We start from the raw sequence: 16,698 nt of genomic DNA, 5'->3' as shown, positions 1-16,698 counted from the left end.
GGGATTGGTTTCTAAATTTTTCTTTTTGCTACTTCATTATTAGTGTATAGAAATGCAACAGATTTCTCTCTATTGATTTTCTATCCTGTGGTGACCTTACTAAATTCACTTATCACTTCTAGCAGTTTTTTGGTGGAGTCTTTAGGGTTTTCTATATATAGTATCATGTCATCTGCAAATAGTGAAAGTCTTACTCCTTCCTTACTATTTGGATGCTTTTTATTCCTTTTTTGTTGTCTGATTGCTGTAGCTAGGACTTTCAGTACTATTAAGTTGAAATAGTACTGTGGTGAAAGTGGACATCCTTGTCTTATTCCTGATCTTAGGGGGAAAGCTCTCAGTTTTTCCCTATTGAGTATGATGTTCACTGTGAGTTTTTCATATATGTTGAGGTATGTTCCCTCTAAACCTACTTTGTTGAGAGTTTTTATCATGAATGGGTTCTGTCCTTTGTCAAATGCTTTTTCTACATTTATTGAAATGATTATATAGTTTTTATCCTTTTTCTTAGTGATGTGGTGTATTCACATTGATTGATTTGTGAAATTTTGAACCACCCTGCATCCAAGGAATAAATCCCACTTGATTGTGGTGAATGATTTTTTTAATATATTGTTGGATTTGGTTTGTTAATATTTTATTGAGGAATTTTGCATCTATGTTCTTCAGAGATATTGGCTTATAGTTCTCTTTTATTCTCTTTTATTGTAGTATCTTTATCTGGTTTTGGTATCAGGGTAATACTGGCTTTATAGAATGAATTTGGAAGCTTTGCCTCCTCTTCTATTTTTTTGGAATAGTTTGAGAATAGGTATTCACTCTTCTTTAAATGTTTGGTAGAATTCACCTATGAAGCCATCTGGTCCTGGACTTTTGTTTGTTGGAGTTTTTTGATTACTGATGCAATTTCATTGCTAGTAATCAGTCTGTTTAAATTTTCTGTTTCTTTCTTCTTCAGTTTTGGGAAGTTCTGTTTCTAGGAATTTATCCATTTATCCTAGTTGTCTACCCCCAAATTTTAGGTATATGGTGCCATACTTTACAACCTTTTGTGAGTCTCTTGACCAGTTTTTACATATGTACTTAATTTTACTCTTTTGTGCTTCTTTTCTTACTCCTACTTACGGTCTTTGCTTTCCACTCAGAGAGTCCCCTTTAACATTTCTTGTACGGCTGGTTTAATGGTAATGAATTTAGCTTTTGTCTGGGAAACTCTTTCTCTCTCCTTCTATTCTGAATGATAGCCTTGCTGGATAGAGTATTCTTGGCTGCAGATTCTTTTGTTTCAGCACTTTGAATGTATCACACCACTCCTTTCCAGCCTGTAACCTTCTTGCTGAAAAATCAGCTCATAGCTTTGTGTGGTTTCCCTTATATATAACTGTTTTCTTTTTTTCTTGCTGCTTTTAAATTCTCTCTCACTACTTTTTGCCATTTTAATTATTATGTGTCATGGTGTGGACCTTCTTGGGTTGATTTCATTAGGGTCTTTCTGTGCTTTTTGGATCTGGATATCTGTTTCCTTCCCTAGAACCAGGAAGTTTCAGTTATTATTTATTCAAATAAATTTTCTGCCCTGTTTTCCCTCTCTTCTACTTCTGGGATCCTTATAATGTGAATGTTAGTAAACTTGATGGTGTTGCTGAGATCCCTAAGTCTATATTCATTTTGTATTATTTTTTTCTCTTTCTCCTTCCTGTTCAGCTTGATTGCTTTCCATTACTGTCCTCCCAAGTCACTGATCTGTTTTTCTGCATCCTCTAGTCTCCTTATTCCATCTAGTGTATTTTTATTTCATTTATTGAGTTCATTTCTAATTATTTTTTTTATGTTTTCTGTCTCACTGTTAAGGGTCTCACTGATGTCCTCCACTCTTTTCTCATATCCGGTAAGTATCTTTATGATCAGTACTTTAAAACATTCTCCTCCAGGCATATTACTTATCTCCATTTCAGTTAGGCCTCTTGCTGTGATTTTGTCCTATTCTTCCATTTGGGATGTGTTCCTCTGTCTCTTCATTTGTCTCTGTCTGTTACTATGTATTAGGAAAGTCAGCTCTGTCTCCTGCTCCTGAAAGTAGTGGCCTTATGAAGAAGAGGTCCTGTAGTGCCCTCCATTGCAGTGTCCCTTGTTCACCTGAACCTGGCACTTCAAGGGTGTCCCCTGTGTGTGTTTCGTGCACCCTGCTATTGTGACTGAGCCACTTTTTCCTTCAGTCTAGTCATCAGCAATGGCTCTCTTAGCCTGTTGTCAGCAGTAGTCTGGTCCCTGTGCTGTTAGTGAGCCAGTCTTGGGCTGCCTTGGGCTTGAGTTGAGTCAGACCAGACATTTGCCAGAAATATAGTAGCACTGAACGCAGGGCACTTTCACTGTTTTGTCTCCCGAGAAGTTTTTGTTCATTGTTGAGCAGGGCTTGCAGTCAGACCAGACGTCTGCCCTCAGCCCACTGCTGGGGCTGTAGTTGGACTGGTGTGTATGTGGTTATCTCTCCCTTTCCCAGGGGCAGGCGTCACCTTGGAGTGGTGCTGGCCTCTCTCAGAGCTGCTTGTACACAGCCAAGCTTATGGCTCTGCTTTGGATGGGCTCCGGCCAAGAGCATCTAGGAGGGGGCAGATCTGCCGAATAGGGGCTGGATGTGTGGTGTTAGCAAGGTTTGTCCTGGTCTGCTGTGGGAAGGACCTGCAGCCACCAGAACCAAGACAGGCCAAGTTGGAGAGGGCGGATCTGCCTAAGTGCAGGGATGCAGGGGGGGGTGGGGCTGGGCAGGATGCACAGTATTAGCAAGTTACGTAGGGATTGTCCATGCTGCTCTGGTTCCCACAGGTGGCTGTGTATTTATACTGGGGATCAGGGGAGGGAAATGGCACCTGCCTGTTCCTGTGTTCCTGGAGAAGTCTGCCAATGATCCCTGCCCCTCCAGCACATGCCCTGAAATTAGTAAACAAGTATACTCCAGGCATTTTTTCAAACTGCTGCTTCTATGCTGTATCTTCATGGGGCTGTTTGTTGTGCTCTTTAAGGGTAGGGATTCAGAATCCCTCCAGGCTCTCCCAGAGCCAACCCTGCTGATTTTTTACATTCTAAGTTTTAAGACCCACTGGTTGTAAGAACTCATGAAATTTGGCTCTTCTGATTTTCAAAGCCAAATTCATCTTCCCCTTGCAGGCTTCCTACTGTGAGGGTCTGTTTCTCTCTCCTCTACCCCTATGTGTCCCTCCCCTCTGCCGGCAGTCCAATGGTCCCTGTAGCTCCCAACAGTTAGATGTGATCTCTTCTCTACATTTAGCTATGGAGAATCTGTTCTGCCAGTCTATGGGTCATTTTCTGAGTTACTTATACTGAGGTGGCTGTCATCTAGTTCTATCTGTGGGACAAGGTGAATTTAGAGTCCTCGTACTCCACCATCTTCCCTGGAAGTCCCTGGAATTAATTTTTTAAAGGCATCTTTGTATTTGTCTCCCATTCTCCCTTAAATTTATAAATCTGTCCCCTTCTCCTTTCTACCTTAATTTGGATCTTTGTCATCACTCACCTAAGCGATTTCACGACCCTTCTAGCTTTTCTTCCTGTGCTGTATTGACTGTTCTCCATGGGATACCTCACACCACCATCAGAAGGATCTTTTAAAACCCACCTCTAACCCTGATACCTCCCTGTGTTAAATCCTTCTGTGGTTCTTTATTGCTCCAGGATTAAATCCAGCCTTCACCCCAATGTGTCTTTTCAGCACACCCCCAATCCAACTCCTCCAAAACACATTACATAGCCTTTTAGCCATTCTCAGGCTGGTCAGAGAATTGCAAGGAACAAATTTGCCCTAAATTGGAAAAGCACACAAAGAAAAAAACTACAATTATGGCTAGAATGTGGACTCTCAAAGTCGGGAGAGAAAATTGAGAGGTGTGTGTGTGTGTATGTGTGTGAGAGAGAGAGAGAGAGAGAGAGAACGAACCATGGGCACTGGCAAACCAGAAGCCTTGCAGCAGTCAATCCAAGGAGAGATAAGGCCAGGAATTTGGAAAGAGCTATGGAGGCAGACAGGATTCAAAGAGCTGCACTTGAGGGCAGGGGCAGTGGCATGCACTCAAGCTTTTGGAACCATAACACAACAGATAATCTTTTGAATGAATGAAATTTTATATAAGTTGTATTTGTGATGTCTATAATATACTGAGATGATTTTCATGATGCCAAACCAGAAAATTAAAAAATTATGTCAAACAATACAGACATATTGAACTAATCAATTCTTCACAAAACTTTCATTTTCATGCAGGTACCATAGGTGTTTCCCATATGAATATGTAAGCTTGTTTCATACCACATACAGAGATGATTTAAAAAGTTAGTTGTTTTGGTTTTTTTTTAAGATTTTATTTATTTGACAGAGAGAGACAAAGCGAGAGAGGGAACACAAGCAGGGGGAGTGGGAGAGGGAGAAGCAGGCTTCCCGCTGAGCAGGGAGCCCAATGTGGGGCTCGATCCCAGGACCCTGGGATCATGACCTGAGCCGAAGGCAGACGCTTTAATGACTGAGCCACCCAGGCGCCCCTAGAAAAGTTAGTTTTCTCCTTAGGGCACCTGTGTAGGCTGTCAGTTAAGCATCCAACTCTTGATTTCAGCTCAGGTCATGATCTCAGGGTCGTGAGATCAAGTCCCATGTAGGGCTCCTTGCTCATCGTGAACCGTGCTTGAGATTCTCTCCCTCTGCCTCTCCCTCCACTCGAGCTTGCTTGCACTCTCTAAAATAACTGAAATCTTTTAAAAAAAAGAAAAATTAATTTGCTTCTTGTCTTTAATTTCCTGTGGCTACTTACGCTTTTTCTTTTCCATTTCAGTATTTCCATACAGAAACTTTCCAATGAATCTCGGTACATAATTTATGAGTTTTGGGAGAACAGCAGTGTGTGGAATAGGTAAGTAATAACAGGCTTTGGGGGGGGTAGGGAGAGGGAAATATATATAATGTTTTTAGAACTTGTAAGAAAAGTTCTGTTCCTTTTACCTCACCTTAAAATCTGTCCCATTTGTTCATTTTCCTAAATCCCACCCTTTTAGGAATTTATCTCATGGATTAGAAACCACTTTCTTCTTAAAGCACAAATACTTTTGGTAATGATCCTACTTTATAACCATTTTACTGATGCTTTCAAGTAAGAGATATGGGTCGTGGGTGTCTAAAGTGTCAGGAGGGTGGGTGGACAAAGGACACAGAAAAGGAAGGATGAGAAAATAATTTTACTGTCTAATTTTTCATAAATTCTGTGGTATTTTACTTTACAGTAAAACTATATATAACGGTTAAGACCATTATAGCTTAATATCTTTAAACTGCAAAAAAAGGGGGGGGAATTAAAGACATTGTTTGGAAACGATTAAAAAATCAACATCTCTTGGTAACTATTCTACAGTATGTAATGTGTATCAAATCATGTTGTACAAGTAATAGAATACCTGGAAATTTAGTTATACATATTTCACCTAAAAGTTTTTTGTGACTATTTTAAAACTATAATACATAATGACACCAATAGAATTTCAAACACAGAAGGGAGCTTTAAAGGCAACTTACTCAATTTTGTACTCCAGGCCTACACTTTAAGATAGATGATTTTTCTTTTTTTTCCCTAGAAAATCTATAGTCTCTCTTCTTAGCTATCCTATTTTTTTAATCATCCGGACAGCCAAAATATTCTTTCTCCTGTTTAAACTTCTTTCTGTAATTAAAGTCTTTCTCCTTTTGTTCTATTTTCCACGGGAATTAATGTTCTTCTGTTTTTAAAAGTCTTTAAGAAGTTTTTTTTTCTGATGACAATTGTTAAATTACTTTTAAGGCTAAATAACCATAAAAAGAAGTCTATATTCAGACACTTAATCCAAATCATCCAAAACCTTGCCATCTTGATGAATTCAAACTCTGTTGCACTCTACTTAGAAAGATTGTAATAAAAGTGTACAACCTTAACCTATAATTATTTATACAGCCACCTTCAGACGAATTATAGCAAGACATTCCAAAGAAGCAACGTGGATTTCTTGGAAACTCCAGAACTCACATCTACTATGCTAGTTCCTGGTAATTATCCTGGTTTCACAGTGCTTCTATATGCTTTTGTATTGTCTTTTGCTTTTTAAAAGATAGTATTTTCTTACCCCCAAACTTGATCAGTGGTGCTCTCTTTATTAGATCTTAAAATCTAAAAGTCGGGGGAAGAAATAAGAGATCTATATATTCTATTATCTTTACTCCTTAGTTGATCCTGTTTGTATTCCTGACTATATTAAACTTAATATTAGTCCTTTTCTGGTCACATTCAGTAATCTAACAAACTTGAAGTCAAATCATGACATTTCCAAAAAAATTATTCAAATGCTTTACCATATTATAATTTAGTGTATTGAATAAATTTGAAATGTGTGACCTATAGACTGCAGATTAGAATTATGCTGGAAATATTTTAATAGCTGTTAAAATATTATTTGTAATTGGAAAGCAGAGTGGAAAGAGAAATTTGAAATGAAATTGTCTAACAAGTCTGGCCTGGCCAAGGCTTAAGATAATTGAGAACCAAAATTCATTTGTTCATCTACCCTTCCAGTCACCAATTAAATATATTTAATGAGTGTTTTATGTGCTAGGTACTGGGGATACTGGGGTGCTTAGCCTTACTAGTGCTGAGTTCCAGTTTTGAATAAACATTATGTCGGGAGCTAGAGAGAATGCAAAGTAAAAATTTAGTCCCTTCCCATAAAATGCTTTCTGTTCAGTAGGAAAGACAAATGCTTGCAGAAAAAAAACAAGCTCAGGGCATAACACAGTAGTTACCGCTGGTCATAATATGCATGTGGATTTAGAGAAGGGTTTGCTTCTTTAACGGTTTTTTAAAAAGAGATGACTCTGGAGCTGGAACTTAAAATGTGAGTTGGGCAAATAAAGATGGAGGAAACTTTGCTAGAAATAAATTGTAGACATGAACAAATGCAAGAAATGTTAAATGTTCTTGGCTAATTGGTGCAAAGGTAAGACTAAGGCATAGGGCTTATATGTTACCTGTAGAGAGAGAAGAGTGTAGGAAATGAGGTTGAAAATACAATGAGTTTAAACTTAGTAATAAGGAATCATTAAAGGTTTTTGAGAGGGGTAGTGAATGCTCTAATCAGTAGTAATTGGCAGGAGGGAGAAAGGTGAGTATCATGGAGAGGTGAGAAATTGGTCAGGTAGGGCAATAATCTAGGCCAGGAAAAAAAAGGCACCTGAACCAGGAGCTACCCAGAGAGTTCCCTTGCCAATACAGTTTTCAGGAGTTAACCACGGCAAGTTGATACTTGAAGCCTGGATTTAGTGAGAAAGGGTATAGGTAAGAAAAAAATACCTGACAGAAGCCTAGGAAAATGCCTTTATTTAGAAGGGAGGGAAAAGCCTCCTTTATTAAGGAGACAGAGGGGAACCACTCAGAGGTGGAGAATCAGAGTAGTAGATAAGCAAGGAAACCAAAAGAGAAATAACCGTGCAAGGCACAGTGCTTGTCAGGGGCCTGTGTAGTGGGGTGGGACTGAAGAGAATGGGACTGAAAACTGGATTTGACAAGAGGTCACTGTTCAAGAGAACAGTTTCAATACAGTGGTAGGAATTTAAAAATTGGGGTAGATTTTGATGGACTGGGGAATAAATGGAAAGTGAAAAGATAAATTCTGGAATTGAAGGTAGGTGAGATGGGGGAGATCAGGTGTGAATGCTTTCCAGTCAGCAGACCTATCATCTCTGCCTGAGCTTTAGGTATATACTTACTCTAGCTCTTAAGGACAGGTTTGTGGACTTGCAAAATTTCTCTTGCTGAATATCTCTGATTTAATCCTCAAATAAGAAAACCATTAATATGGCTGAATTTTTTTTATTATTCTTTCTCTCTCACAGTATTCCCTAATTTAGAGAGAAAAGTTGGGCACAAATAATATTGGATCAGTTCTTATTCTCAGAACCCAAATTCAATGCAGTTTAATGCCTTTTTTGTTACCCTATTTTGCATTAATTTTCTTATCACATCTAATTTCAAAAGTGACCACTGAAATTTGGAAGAACAAAAAGAAAAGATAGGTTTGATTTCTAACACCTATTTGGGGCATCCTATTCTTTTTTTTTTTTTTAATTGTGATAGTTTTATAAATAGCAACAGCAGACACACCTCCCTGGACAGACAGCTGGAATTAGCTTATAAATATTAAAGTTTTAATGGCCATATGACTTCTAATATTTTTAGTAACCAGTCTTATGAATTTTGTTATATGAAAGCTAAAATAAAAACAATTAAAAGCATTTCAACTGTACATATTTAGACCTAAAATAAAAATCTGAAAAATAATACCTATTATACAGAGATGGGTAGGTTTGTATTTTTAATTTAACTCACAAATTATGATTTCTGATAAGATTGCTTTTTTTATTAAGTTTCTAAGTGGTTTACCTAAGAAACATCTTAAGAAATATATTCCTATGGACTCTCAAATATCAAAATCATTCAAATGAGACATAATGGAGTATAGCCAAACAGGCCCACTAGCCATCATAATAAAACCCCCAGGCAGGCCAAAATATGAAGAATTCAGTCTGTGGAGCAGAATATCCCTTGGCAAATGAGAAAGGCCTTGGCTATGAGAAAAGAAGATACACAAGAAAGTTAAGATCTATTGCCAACCAGTATATCTCTTAAATAGATTTGCAAACAAATTTCAGTCCTTTCCATTTGTCTGTTTCTCACAGCATTCCACCAGTCTTACTTCTTTGCCATAGATTTGTCTTTGGGATATTTATATTCACTGGTGAAAACATTTTCAATCTTACAATATATACTAAAAAATATTTAAAACACATCCACGTGCTTATACCCAATCTTTCTGAAATTGTTATGTAAAAGTATCTTACATTCCCAAACTGCTGCCAGTACTGGGTAGATTAAAACAACATGATTTCATCTTCAGGGCATTTATAATCTCATTGCCAAGATAAGCTCCATTCATAAACAAAACAGACTATGACCAAGTGCCAAAAGATCTAGTACAAGTATTGCATAGGAAGGGTTCAATCTTGGTTCAAATAGGAAATAGTGACTAACTTGAAAGATAATTATGCAGACTAAAGGTGGGAGAAAATAGTCTCTTTAAGAATGATTACACCTTGAACTAACTTACCCTGGCAATTATTTTCATTTAATAATAGTTGTTTTTCTCTTTTCAGCTTCATGGTGGATCCTGAACAACTAGATGTTCCTAGACATTTTCTTTATGGTTCTAAGTGCAAAACAAGTATTCTAATCTAAAATGTGAATTAGAAAATTCTCTGCAGTTACAATCTACTCTACTTTTGTTTAATATATTTAAGATGTGCACTCTTCTAAAATGTCTTCTATATCTTTCATGTGAAGTTTAGCTAAATTTTTGAAGTTCACTATTCTCAATTTTTGCTGTTTTGCTACATTGTAACCTAAAACCCTTTAGTGGCAAAATCCTAATATGTGAAAAAAAGTACACATAAAGGAAAAAAATTGTGAAAAAGAAATGATAAAAAATAATTGAAGTGGAAACTTTTAGAGTATCACTGCATAGGATATAGCTTTTGTAGATTTGTCATAAACTATCAAGGTTAAATCAGTGTTTTGTCATTTTTAAGTAACTGATTTTCTGTGAATGAACTTTATTCTTTGGTAGTGCTCACTCCATTCCCAACTCATGATCTTATGAGTATTCACTTTACTGAAAAAGCTAGTATGTGACCCAACATGGTGCCCTTATGTGCAGAGAGAGTGACAGCAAGTGCACAAAGAAAAGGCCACATGAGGTCACAGAAAGAAGGTGCCAACAGCCAGCCAGGAGAGGCCTCAGAAGAAATCAACCTTGCTAGCACCTTGATCTTGGACTTCCAGTCTCTAGAACTGTAAGAAAACACTTTTCTGTTGTTTAAGCTAAAAAAAAAAAAAAAAATGTTAATACATGAGCATACAACAGTCTTGGCTGTAATCTATAGACTCTATATACCTATCAGGTTATAAACTGGTTTTTCACAAGTGAACAATTCTGTGATAGGGTACCATTTAGTACTGTAACACCATTATATCATTTATTAGCATCATAATTCCCTTATATGTAAGTTCAACAAATCAAGAAAATAGGAGAATTTTACTTTGAGAAAATCTGATTCAAATTTTTTGGCATATGATCCAGAGGACTAATTTTCTTACGAAAAAGAGACATTTGCATTTAAATAATAATTTCAAAATATTTAAATAATAAAATTTTAACCTCAGTAAACAAAGAAGAAATATAAAACAAGCACAAAACTTTAAGGAAGTAATAAAATAGGGAAGGTACTAGACAGAAAACTTTTTTCCAATTTCAACACTAGAATGACAATTCTAGTTTCACCAGAACAGTTGGTGTGTTCTGTGTACCTAATATATTTGCTATACAAGCTCATATATTTTTAATAAAATGTCTTCTGATAAATGCTGCTAATAAAAATCCAGGGCATATGAAGTTTGTTACCATGTTATTCTATAGTCCAAATTCCTTTGAAACCACAGGTCTTCAAGGAAAAACTGTAATTTTCTTCTTTTTTTTTTTTTACTGTTGGGAAAACTCAGAAGGTTGAACTAAATTATATTTTTAAATATAAAATTTGACCTAAAATATTTTCTCAAACGAATTTATGGAATATTAGCTTCAATCAAAGGTATACCTTTGTATACCCCTCAGTCCTCATCCATCTAAGTAAAAATTGTTTTCATAGCTTCTATGAGACAAGGGCAGTAAATTTTGACATATACACACACACAGACACAAATGTGTGTGTGTATATATATGTCTGTCTGTCTCTGGTCATTTCTAAAGATGACAAACACTATGAAACAACACCTGGCTCAACTCTTTTAATTTATATACAAAGCAGAGAACATTAATGGAGATGTACAATGATTATTCAAACAAGCTATACATATGTACAAAGGCAAACAGATAATATAACAGTCTTTGCAATCTCACTCTGATTATATACAGTGACTTTTGACCTAAAACTCTTCTTGAAAGGGTTGGTTATGAATGGTTTCAAAAAATACAAATTATAGCCAATCAAAACATATTTCAATATTAGATTCAGAAAGTACCTAAGTCTTTTAAGTGTGAGGCAGTTTCCAAAGTACAATGGTGGTATGACTTTAAAAAGGTTTCTGCCCTCAGTAACAGTGCTGAGCGGAAGGGCTCTAAAGATTCCAAACTGGAATAGGTTCTATCATCGTTTTTTTTAACTAGAGTAAAAAAAAAACTTTGAGAATAGGTAAATAATAAAGCAAACCAATTTAATTATGTTAATACTGGCTCCAGCTCTTTATACATAAATTGTGTGTGTGTGTATATACATATATACACACTGGAACCTACAATAATATAAAGAGAAAATAGGACAAAAAATAAATGAAAAATCTGGGCCCTAGGTTTAAATGTATCATTTTTAAGTAACCCATAAATTTATGGTTTTACTGTATTTTTTTTTCCCTATTTACAAAAAAAAAATTTCTGGGAAACTAATAAAAAGTAGTGTACTAAAAGACCAAAATGGGAAGCCTACCATGGACTAAAGCTTGAATCCAGGTAACAAGCCCAAAGACCAGTGGTTTTAGGAGTTCAGAATTCAGTTTATCATAAACTTTCTGCCAAATGATGGTCTTGAATGCCTTGCCAGTAGACCTGGGGATCTGAGACAATAGAAGTAGGGAGAGTTTACACTTACCTTTATATCAGCAATTTTTTTTGACACTATGCTGGAAGAAACTTTTTTTCAACAGTAACATCCAGAGTGACAAAATGCAGGAGATTTATTATATAAAATTTCTAGGAGCTAAATTTTAGCCCCCAAATTCTTCATCCATACATGTTCTTGTCATAAATTATAGAATTGAAACAATGTACCTCAGTTATTTGCAAATGCCTAAATTTTTCCTTTTTTGGAAATATCAGTTTTATTTTGCAATTGCCCAACTTCTGTTCATGGGGTCTGATTACAGACAAGTAGCAGCTATTTTTCACCTTAAGTTTCATTGTTTCCAAATTGTCAATCTCTGCTAGTAATTATGAATCTTAAACAATTTTATCAAAAACCTAGAGACCAAAGAAATACCTATTAAAATATTCTCCTTCCTGTCATTGAGAACTATGCATTGAACATCCTGGGTCATTTTAAGCCTCTGGAGAGACTGTGAAGATCCTTTCAGAGTGCTGGTAGGAAATCAGTGGAAAACAGAACAAAAGCCAACTTTAAAAGCAACAAGAAATTATGTGCCATATATACATCATAGCAAATACTTTATATTTGAGAATCTTTACAGCTTACATTTCCATTCCATTATTACAAGAGATGAAAAAAAAATTGCAAGTAGCATGCAAATTATAAATACAGCCTTCCCACTTTACTAACCAAATTCTTACTTTCCAGTGTTACTTTCCAATTTATGCAGGAAACTGCCTGCAAAGCTGAAAGTGATTAGAAAATTCTTTATAGTTTAAAATATCTTTCTCATTTTAGGAGAAACCAAATACCCAACCATCAAAATTAAAAATAAACTGAATTGTCACAGTCCATTACAGTTATTGTTACTAGATCCACTTCATTTGCAGGTGTCCAAAATAGAAAACGAATAATTCTTTATCTTCAAATTCATCTGTTCTTAAAATGCTACTTAAAACTTTGGTGGTTTTCCTGTAACATAGAAGAAAAGTTAATTTATCAATTAATTTGAATAAATACAGTTTTTACTACTTAGTTTATCAAACCAAATACTGTGATCCTATTAAGTGTTTACAGATCTTAAATGCATGTTACCATAGAAAGTATTAAAGTAACTGGAATTTGTCAAAACAGTTCTATGTTTAAAAAATATGTAATTCATTTTTAAATATACTAGATTGTATTCCAAACCTGTTCTGCTGTTGTGGTACCTGGCGTGTTCAAAATAATATGTATGTCAAAATTTTATTTACAAAATAAATAAGTCTGCAAATGAAAAAGTGACCATATTTTATATAGCACTCAAGTTAACTTTATTCATACATACTCCTAAGATTTTTTTCTGAACAGGTGGGAAAATTTTCCTATCATCATTAACATTTTTCATGATGATAAAATATTCCTGTGTGCGAGGTTATGAAAGGAACTTAAATTTCTGCTTAAAAGTTCTACAAGTTAAGCAGTTTTAAGAGGAAAAGAGGCTTTGTATTCCAAAGGGTTAGAAATCCCAAAAATGGAGAGCACGGGTGGTATGTTATTTGAGCCACTCTCAGCATACTTATATTCTGAGTTCATCTCAATAGAATACTTTTACCCATATAAAAAAAGTTTGTGAAAACTCTAAATTCTAGTCAAAATGGAAATAGACAATTTACTAAGTGCATAATGAGAACGCTAAGTACTATCCAAGTCCTTCTATACATTATCCAACCTCGGCAATCACAAAACTGAGGTTCAAGGTTAAGTGACTTAAGTTTGAGCGGTATACTAGAACACAAGGTGAAGCTACAATTTTAACCCAAGCCTGATACCAAAACTCCTGTCAGTTTCCAATCAATGGGCTAAAAGAGGTGTATTTATTGTATTTATTTTGATGAAATTTGATGCAGTGACACAAATATAAAGCACTAAGAACAGCAAAAACACACCAAAGAGTAAGTGGGGTGACTTGTTTTACTATATAAAAAGACGAACTGAGAAGAGTAAAGGGCCCAGAAACAGATCACACATATATTGCCACAAAGGTGGCAGAGGACTGTCCTTTCAGTAAATATTGCTAGGATGACTAGATATCCATGTAGAAAAAAATAAAACTTGACCCCTACCTTACATCATACAGTAAAATCACTGCAGATGGATTACAGAACTTAAATGAAAAACAATACAACTTTTAGGCTCTATCTTTCAATGGAAAAAAATATTTCTTAAAATAGAATTCCATTCTGTTTCTTGACCAGCATGGTAATTACTTACAGTAATTGGTTATATTATACATTTAGATTTACCTGCTTTTCTGAATTATATTCCACAATAAGATTTAAAATCTAGGGAGAGAATCCAGTGAAAATACTAAAGACAAATATTTTAGAATTAATACAAAATTAGAACTACTTACTGGTTTTTGAAGTACAATGGGATGATCAGGCAGAAAGTCTGGTTTTTTTCTGCAGATGGAAACACTTGAGAGCTTCAACAGGAAATCTCTGCTGTATTTAATTCTCTCTATAGATATTAAACATAAGATTAATGTTATAAAATAAAGAACTCTCCCAGAACACTTTTTGGCTCATTGTTTTCTGAATGTCCCTTAATAGTCCATTATTTTATAAAGTGATGAGTAGTTTCTATGCAAAAGAGAAGAGAAGCAAGTAATTTTGATAAGTATCTACTGCCTCCTTTTTTCCTTTTACATGGAAAGGAAGCCAGGTAATGAAGGAAAATTGGGAGAGAAACATTTCAAAAAATCAGTTATGCAATGGTTTCTTTCATCTGGTTATTCATATCTAGTGAAGGGATCTTATAAAGTTTAACGGCAATAATACATGTTGGGCAATTCCGATCCTGCCAAAATAGAACCCTAATTAAATTAAGACTAGACAAGCTTAAGATGTAATACAATCAAAATAAATTCAAGAAAAATTTATTGTACATCTACATATCAGAGATGTGCTAGGTAATGGTGAAAAAGATCCAAGACAGGGTCCCTATCTTTAAAGGAGAATAAAAACAATGCTTCAAATATCTGCATATTTCTCATCAGAAACTGTCACCATAAAAGATCACTTGCTGAGCCAGAAACAGCAGAGCAATATCTTTAAAGTGCTAATAGAAAAGAACTGACAAGCTAGAATCCCGTACTGTGAAACAGAAAAAAATATCTACCTATCTCCATCTCTGGTTCCTTGCACAAAGCTCCTAAAACCCTTGTAATTTCTTTAAATGATAAGAGTACTTAGGAGCATCTTTTGTTCTAGGATTTGGTTTTTGACCCTACTTCCGGACATAGAGCTCTTAAATCCCTTGAATTTTCCTGGGTGACAGAAATGACCTTCATTCTAATGAGGTGACTTTTGGTGGGCCCTGGACAGAGGTTGGTCAACAGAAAGATCAAGCCATGATTAGAAGCTTGAGACTTTCAGTCCTACCCCCAACCTCTTCCTAGAAGGGGAAGGGCTAGAGATTGAGTTAATGATTGATCATGCCACATGATGATGCCTCCATAAAAATCCCCAAAGTATGGGGTTTGGAGAGTTTCTGGGTTGATGAACACATCCATGTACCAGGAGGGTGGAACACCCCAACTCCACAGGGACAGAAGCTCCTGCACTTGGGACTCTTCTAGATCTCGCCCTATGTATCTCTTCATTTGGTTCTTCATCTGTATCCTTTATCATATCTTTTATTATATAATAAGCTGGTTAAGTGTTAGTTTTCCCTAAGTTCTGTGAGCTGTTCTAGCAAATGATCAAGTCCAAGAAGGGACACTTAACCTCTAATTTATAGCCAAGTTGGACAGAAGTTTTGAATAATCTGGGGACCTACTACTTGCAATTGTCATCTGAAGTAAAGGGTAGTCGTGTGAGATTGAATCATGTGAGGTTAAAAGACATTTTCAGAGAAGAGAAAATCTGAACAAATTATTAGTAAGGAGATTGTATCAGTAATCAAAAACCTCCTAACAAACAAAAATCCAGGACCAGACGAATTCTACCAAACATTCAAACAAGAATTAAGACCGATCCTTCTGAAACTCTTCCAAACTCTTCTAAACTCATGAGACTAGCATTACCCTGATACATCCTTTTCTCAAAGGATGCCACAAAAAAATTCAGGCCTTGATTAACATAGATGCAAAAATCCTCAACAAAATATTAGCAAACAAAATTCAACTATACATTAAATAGATCAGAGTGGGTACAGAGGAAACATCCCTCAACATAATAAAACCCAAGTAGGATGAACCCACAGTTAAAATCATACGCAATGGTAAAAGTTGAAAGCTTTTTTTTTAAATTTTATTATGTTATGTTAATCACCATATATTACATCATTAGTTTTTGATGTAGTGTTCCCTGATTCATTGCTTGCGTATAACACCCAGTGCTCCATTCTCTAAGATCAGGAACAAGACAAGGATATCCACTCTTGTCACTTTTATTCAGCATAATACAGGAAATCATAGCCACAACAATCAGACAAGTAATACAAAGCATCCAAATTGGTAAGGAAGATGTAAAGCTGTCACTATTTGCAGATGACATGATACTTTATATGGAAAACCCTAAAGACTCCATAAAAAACCTCTAAGTGAATTCAGTAAGATGCAGAATACAGTTAAAATACAGAAATCTATTATGTTTCTATACACTAATTACAAATTAACAGGAAGACAAATTAAGAAAACAATCCCATTTACAACTGCATTAGAAAAATAAAATAGGAATAAATTTAGCCAAGGAGGTAAAAAACCCTATACTCTAAAAACTATAGCACATTGATGAAAGAAACTGAAGATGATACAAATAAATGGAAAGATATTCCATGCTCATGGACTGGAATAATTGATATTGTTAAAATGTTCATATTACTCAAAGCAATTTACAGATTTAATGCAATCCCTACTAAAATATTAATGGCATTTTTCACAG

The 16,698-nt window shown here is 35.4% G+C and overlaps 2 protein-coding genes across 3 annotated transcripts in view; one reads left to right on the top strand and one right to left on the bottom strand.

The window, feature by feature from the left end:
- Positions 1 to 10,028, top strand: part of NECAB1 (N-terminal EF-hand calcium binding protein 1) — a 198,880-nt gene extending 188,852 nt beyond the window's left edge. Inside the window, exons 11-13 of the mRNA XM_036117181.2 lie at positions 4,839 to 4,916; positions 5,985 to 6,076; positions 9,233 to 10,028. Of these exons, the coding sequence (XP_035973074.1) occupies positions 4,839 to 4,916; positions 5,985 to 6,076; positions 9,233 to 9,258 (196 nt within the window). The 3' untranslated portion in view covers positions 9,259 to 10,028. The remainder of the gene's footprint in view (positions 1 to 4,838; positions 4,917 to 5,984; positions 6,077 to 9,232) is intronic.
- A 2,303-nt stretch (positions 10,029 to 12,331) lies between these two features.
- Positions 12,332 to 16,698, bottom strand: part of LOC118551422 (uncharacterized protein C8orf88) — a 40,491-nt gene continuing 36,124 nt past the window's right edge. For both annotated transcript variants that reach the window (XM_078072238.1, XM_078072239.1), the window contains 2 exons: positions 14,166 to 14,272; positions 12,332 to 12,742 (listed from right to left, as the gene is read on the bottom strand). In XM_078072238.1, coding sequence (XP_077928364.1) covers positions 12,719 to 12,742; positions 14,166 to 14,272 — 131 coding nt within the window. In that variant the 3' untranslated portion in view covers positions 12,332 to 12,718. The remainder of the gene's footprint in view (positions 12,743 to 14,165; positions 14,273 to 16,698) is intronic.

This window comes from Halichoerus grypus, chromosome 5 (assembly GCF_964656455.1).
Source record: "Halichoerus grypus chromosome 5, mHalGry1.hap1.1, whole genome shotgun sequence".
Lineage (NCBI taxonomy): Eukaryota > Metazoa > Chordata > Mammalia > Carnivora > Phocidae > Halichoerus > Halichoerus grypus.
This window is presented reverse-complemented; position numbering and strand designations above follow the sequence as displayed.